Source organism: Saccopteryx bilineata, chromosome X, assembly GCF_036850765.1.
Source record: "Saccopteryx bilineata isolate mSacBil1 chromosome X, mSacBil1_pri_phased_curated, whole genome shotgun sequence".
NCBI classification, from domain to species: domain Eukaryota; kingdom Metazoa; phylum Chordata; class Mammalia; order Chiroptera; family Emballonuridae; genus Saccopteryx; species Saccopteryx bilineata.
In genome coordinates, this window is record NC_089502.1 from 101,773,951 (window position 1) to 101,780,874 (window position 6,924).

Consider the following 6,924-nt stretch of genomic DNA (forward strand, 5'->3'; position numbering starts at 1 on the left):
GATGGGGTGAGGGGGGTACTGCTTGGCCTAGAGGACAGGATGAGCAAGTGGAGAGGTGCCTTGCTGCAGTCCACACCGGGAGGCTTCTAAAAGTCAAAATGTAGAATAAGAAGGGAAAGCCCAACCACTACTTATCAATGAGAAAGAAGAGGGGAGTGTGTGGAGGGTGCAGACTCTTGGATTTAATAAAACACTGCTTGTGGTTCTCCAGCTGTTGGGTGACTATGACTCAACTGAAGTAGGCAAGGGACTTACTGATGAAGAAACTGAGGAACAGGGGAGGTAAGATGTGAACAGGGCTTGAAGAAAAGGTTCAGTTACGGGCTGTGCCAAGGTGCCCGGCGAGGTGAACAACGTGCTGTAGAAATAAAACTGCAAGATATGACTCAGCACAGATTAGGTAAGACTTTGATCCAAGAACGCCAGGGATCCTTTGACAAACCCGGGCCTCAGTATAATAAACAGGCCGGTGCCATTCATTATGGGCAATGATGGAGATGCACTTGACCCTCCGATGTGGAGAATGGGCGCCTGCGTGTTTCGTGGGCAGTGAGGAGAAGCGTCCCGCAGCGCCGCAGGCACGTTTAGCTCCACCGCACACGTGGAAACAGTGCCGGCCCAGTCACAATGCGGTGAATTGAACTCCGCGTGAAGGCGATTCCCAGCCCGAGAGGTGCGGGGCGCCTGCGCAGTGGGCCCGAGGCGCTGTGCTGCGGGAGCAGAGACCCCCGCCCGTCCTCCGCCAGCGCCCCCGCCCCTCGCCCTCCGGCGGGAACGCGCACGTGGAAAGGGACGCGAACGCGGACGCGCACGCGAAGGCGCCTCGCCTCCCGGACCCTGCGGGAGCGGCAGAGGAGGGGGCGACGCGCGCAGGAGCCGCGAGTGGGCTGCGTGCAGAGCGGCGGCGGTGGGCGGCGGCGGCCACGCGCCTCCTCCACGCAGGCGTCTGCACTCGGACCCCGGGCGCGGAGGGGCGGACTGACTGACGTCCTCGCCGTTCCCGCCCCCGCCCCCGCCCGGTCTAGTCTCAGTCTAGGGGCTCGCGGGCAGAGAGCGTCTTCTCCACGCCCCTCGCGGCCCTTTCTTCCCGCAGCACCTCCTCCGGCGGCGGCGGCGGCGGCAGCGGCGGCCCGAGCAGCAGCGAGCGCGGGAGCAGGCGGCTGGCAGGATGAAGTGCAAGCCGAACCAGACGCGGACCTACGACCCAGAGGGCTTCAAGAAGCGAGCTGCGTGCCTGTGCTTCCGCAGCGAGCGCGAGGATGAAGTGCTGTTAGTGAGTAGCAGCCGGTACCCGGACCGCTGGATCGTGCCGGGCGGGGGCATGGAGCCCGAGGAGGAGCCGAGCGGCGCGGCCGTCCGAGAGGTGTACGAGGAGGCGGGGGTCAGGGGCAAGTTAGGCCGGCTCCTGGGCGTCTTCGAGCAGAACCAAGATCGCAAGCACAGAACCTATGTGTATGTCCTGACTGTCACTGAGATTCTGGAGGATTGGGAAGATTCGGTGAGCATTGGGAGGAAGCGAGAATGGTTCAAAATCGAAGATGCCATCAAGGTCCTCCAGTGCCACAAGCCCGTGCATGCCGAATACCTGGAGAAACTAAAGCTGGGCGGTTCCCCCACCAACGGAAACTCCGTGGCCCCGTCCGACCCCGGGAGCGACCCCTAGTATGTACCGCTCCTGCACAGACCCCTCTGCTTTCCCCTGCCCTACAACACCTAGTGCGGGCGCACCCCCTGTGCCCCGTGCGGCCTCCCCGGGGGAGGGGGGCTCCTTTTGTTTCCTTGCCAGACCTCTGAATCACGCTTGCAAACTGTCTCAGTTGCTAGGCGCTGTTTTCGGGCAATTTGCATGTTTCTCAGATGCTTTGAGAATCGCTTTTTGGTAGCGCTGTTTAATACAGTTCAGAATGCCTAAACCGTATGGGTTTTCTTTAAAGGTGCCTCAGATGCTCATCCAGCCTGTGAGTGTGTGTGTCTGTGTGTTTGTGTGTCTGTGTGTGTGTCTGTGTGTTTGCGCGCGCGCGCGAGCATGTGTGCGAGGTGCGCGCGCGCTCGTGTGCGTGTGCGCATTTTTGGTACTAGTCTTGTGATTTTGTACCGAAGGCATTTGAAATCTGTTCACCTTGGTTGTCTGGCATTTTTCATTAATTTTCTTTCTTGAGTCGTTTCTTCATTCGCAGTATTAGCCCTTGTTAGCAAGCCCTGCTGTGGTAGGAATTGGTTTAAATGATCGGTTTTGAATTTTAAAAAATGATTTAAGAAATTTGGCATCTTGTGCTCTTGTCGTATTCGACAATAATTTTATCTTCAGAAATGCGATCTAATTGGCTCTTTTCAGAAATTTCTTTATATGTGCGTGATTTGATTTGCAAAAAATTGTTCACAGCTGGTAAGTTTTGACTGCTTACTCGAAATGACCATTCCCCACGTTATCCCAAATAGAGTTTATAGAATAACTACCAAAATACTACTTTATAGAGTAGATATTTCTCAGGAAGGTATTCTTAGTCAAACACATCCATGCGTCTTATCAGGAAAACTGTTTCTAGAGTATGACGTAGCACGCACACTCAATTTTCAGCACCCATTGCCCCTTTCTCAGTACCCTTAGAGCAGCCATGGTTTTCTCAGCATAAGCTGGTGTTTGAAAGAAAGTTAATTCACATATTTGTATTTTTCAGCATTCCAGTTAGTCTTCCTGACTACCAGTAACCACAGGAATGGGCTCTATATGGTGATGACGTCACAACTGAGTAATGCATCTTTCTTGATAATCAGCTGTTGGAGACTTGAAAGGTGTTAGGGCACCTGAACAATCCCTCTTAAAGATTTATAATAAATATTTTGTCTCACGTGACAATTTTTTGGCATGCTGAATTTAAAACTCTTACATTTGCTTGGATACTTGTTTGTCATCAGTACTCCCATCTGTAATGTTTAGGTCTCTCTTCTGGAACTCTCTCTCTTCCACGCAGCCATGACAGGCAGTAGGTGGAATTAAAGCCTGCTTCCTGAAATGGGTATTGGGGTGGAAATATGATTTGTAATTTTTAAGGTAACCTAGAATATATCATATCTCTTAATCATTATTGATAGGTATTTTGTGTCACTCAACTTTTTGGGAGGTCACCGGTATGCACTCTGTATTAAGAAATATTGAAAGTTTAGATCCCTCTTGATTCTGCTAAAACTCTCAGTATGGTTTAGGAAAAGCATGTACTTTGTTAAGAGAGAATGGTTGGGTGATATTTTCTACATAAAACGTATATATACATATATATATATGTATAACTGAATAATAATCATTTCCATTGTTATTCTACAAATTAGCTTTTTAAAAAGAACACAATACTTGGTAGAATTGAATTTTTCAAGTTTGTTTTTAAAATAAGATTTGCGATATATAAATATCTAAATAAAGTACATATGGTAGTTAACAATAATTAAATGTTGTCAACAAAATGATCAGGGTAAAAAAGAAGAGCTTTTAGAAGTCCATTTAAGGCCCTGCCTGGTTTGCTCAGTGAGTTAAGAGCATCCCAAAATGACAAGGTTTTAGGTTTATTCCCAGTCAGGACAGACATGGGAGTCAACCAATGAATGCAGGGCTGAGTGGAACAGCAAATGAATGCTTCCCTTCCCTCTCCCTTCTCTCTCCCTTTCTCTCTCTGTCTATAAAAATAAATAAATAAAAATAAGCCCTGGCTAGTTAGCTCAGTTGGTTGGAATGTCATCCTGGAGTGTGGATGTTGCTGGTCCAATTCCCCACTCAGGGCACATATAGGAGCAGTTCGATGTTCCTGTCTCTCTCTCCCTGCTTCTCTCATAAATAAGTAAACGAATAAATAAAAATAAAAGTCAATTACATAATATGTTCTAAATTTTAAAGAACTATCTGATGTTTTTCAAAATAATGGGTTTTTTTGTACAGAAAGATGGGGGGTTGTTTTTATTTTAATTTATTAATTTAAATGTGGTGACATTGATAAATCAGGGTACATATGTTCAGAGAAAACATCTCCAGATTATTTTGACATTTGATTATGTTGCATACCCCTCACCCAAAGTCAAATTGTCTTCTATCACCTTCTATCTAGTTTTCTCTGTGCCCCTCCCCTCCCCACACCCCCTCTCTCTCCTTCCTCCTCCCCCCAGGTACCATTACATTCTTGTCCATGTCTCTGAGTCTCATTTTTATGTCCCATCTATATATGGATTCATATAGTTCTTAGTTTTTTCTGATTTACCTATTTCACTCTGTATAATGTTATCAAGGTCCATCCATGTTATTGTAAAAGATCCGATGTCGTCATTTCTTATGGCTGAGTAGTATTCCATAGTATATATGTACCAAAGCTTTTTAATCCACTTGTCCGCTGACAGACACTTGGGCTGTTTCCAGATCTTCGCTATTGTAGACAATGCTGCCATAAAAATGGGGTGCATTTCTCATTTTGTAACAGTTCTAGGAATATGCCCTAAGAACACCATAGAATTGTACAGAAAGATGTTTAAAAAACAAGTTTAATACCTGAAAGCTGACCTTTCTGTTCCCACAATCCAAGTCAACTAATAGATATTCTACATAACATGAGATTTTCTTAAGTGCAGATTGCACTCAAAATGTACAGTGAAATCTTTCAGCATATACTCCTCTCAGAAAACAGTGCATTGATCAAAGATAATTAACACTGTCAGAAATTAGATAAAAATTTATTTCATCATTTTTTTAAGGCTGTTTTCTCCTCAACTGTATAATTGCCTATTCTTTAAAATAAGTTTTAAGAAGACATGTGGGAGTCACTTTTCATTTGAGAAAACTAAAGATTTCAACAGTTTTATGTTTAGAAAACATTAAATAAATATTGAGGTGTGTATTTGTGTGTGTGTGTGTGTGTAAGAGCAGGAACAGGCATCGTCTAAAGTAACAGCAAAATTAGAAGGAACTTCTGGGACATACAATCTAAAGGGCTCTGAAGTTAGAGCTGCTCATTTCACTTCCCATTCAGTGGAGTTCAATTGTTAAGAAAGAGCAATTCCTTCATCAATAGTTATTTTCTGGGAAAAGGGAGCTGGAAATGTGGCTTCAGAGACGACTATATTAACAGCTGGCCAGAGTTTCATTTTTCAGGGTTCCTTTTGTGGAAGCAACAAACAAAATAGAAAATATTTTCAGCATCATTCATCTTTCTGAATGACTGGTGGCCTGTTAGATTATAAACTCTTTGAGGACTAGGACCCAGCCTGATTCCTGCCCATATCTGCAGAGACTAGGACAGTAGCTAAAATTTGGAGACCTTTGTCATTGACTCAGAGATTAGAAATGTCTATTAGTAGTGTATTCTTGATTTCTTACCTTCATATGTTAGCTGGAACAATCAGTTACTCCCTCAGGCTCTCACTGGCCTCACAGCGGAACTGCCTTGGATAATTCACTGAAGGCTTTTCCAATAAAAAGTGGTTAATGAACCATAGTAGAGCCTCAGTAAATATTTGCTGACTAGAGGAATTGATTAACATATGAAATTATTAATGGGATTTTTTTTTTCAGATTTACTTTGAAAGAATCAAGTATGTGAACCCAGTGATGAATGGAATTGTGAAGCACAGGTGAGCTCCTTCATACTGTCAAGAACACCACTCATTCCATGCTTTTGGACACTTCTTCACTGTTTATTATGATAACAATTCTCCAGATTGTTGCACTACCACTGTATCTGTACAGACTTCTAATTTGGCACTTATGGCCTTTTTTGTGCTTTTATGATTATGTGTGTATATTTCCCACCAGCTTCTATGACCTCGAGTGCAAGGAGCTTGTTTGCTTAGTTGTTTTATATATCTAGTATACCAGACGTCACTGAAGATTTGTTTAAGTAATATTTTGTAATGATACTGTGTGGTAAAGCATTCACCTAATAATTTGATGTTAGTATAGTAAATGCTCTTCAACATAAATGTGGCTTTTGTACATTGGTGTCAAGGATTTCAAGGCATCTGTGAGATATTAGCAAAAGTTTTTACTCATATGTCTGTGTCATCAGAGACATTATATGCCTCCTGATATTAGTACACTACACCTGTGAAATATATTTGCCAGAATTTTGGACTTAAATCTGACTGTGCCTCTAGACGTAATTCCTAATCTGTAGAAAATACAGGGAACAGAGAAACATACATCAGAGAGATGATGTCAGCAGAATCCAGACTGTGGGAAACTACAGGACAAATGACCCAGTTTCTTCAGTAAATGTGTGGCCTGCATGAAAGAAAGAAGCGGGAAGATGAACCTGTAGATTAAAAGAGACTTTAAGAGACATATGAACCAATTGTAGCATGTGGATCTTTTTTGGACTCTGATTTGATCAAACTGTAAAATACATTTATAAGACATCCTGGATAATTTGAAAATTGACGATATTTGATATTAGTTGGGATAATGGTATTGTGGTCATGTTCAAAACAAGTTTTCATCTTTTAGAGATACATTCTCAAACATTTAGAGTAGAAATGATGTCTTAAATTTGCTTCAGAATAATAAGTCTGGATGTTAAATGCATTGTAGATATTGATGAAACAAGATTGGCCTCGACAATTATTGCAGCTGGATGATGGTTAAATGATGGTTCATTATATGTTTCTCTCTACTTTTATATGTTTGGTGTTTTCCATAATAAAAAGTTAATTTTAAAAGTTATCAGTGTTCTTCTTAAAGTTAATATGTACGGCACAAAGAAAAAAAGAAGAGAAAAAAATTTCTATTGCTTAGAAAATGTTGGCTTTAGAGTGCCACTTCTGGCCCAAGAGGTCAAATGCCAAAAAAGACGGGCAACACTGGCCGGTTCGCTCAGCGGTAGAGCGTTGGCCTAGCGTGCGGAGGACCCGGGTTCGATTCCTGGCCAGGGCACACAGGAGAAGCGCCCATTT

General features: G+C 43.6%; 1 protein-coding gene across 2 annotated transcripts; it reads left to right on the top strand.

Moving 5' to 3' along the window:
* Positions 1-766: 766 nt before the first annotated feature.
* Positions 767-6,694, top strand: LOC136317460 (diphosphoinositol polyphosphate phosphohydrolase 3-beta). 2 transcript variants are annotated; one of them, XM_066250177.1, is made up of 2 exons: positions 769-1,662; positions 5,549-6,694. In XM_066250177.1, coding segments are annotated over exons 1-2 (495 nt in total). In that variant the 5' UTR covers positions 769-1,168; the 3' UTR covers positions 5,550-6,694. The 2 variants fall into 2 exon arrangements, with proteins under 2 accessions (XP_066106275.1, XP_066106274.1); XM_066250178.1 differs by lacking the exon at positions 5,549-6,694 and having other exon boundaries at positions 767-1,663.
* The last annotated feature ends 230 nt before the right edge of the window (positions 6,695-6,924 follow it).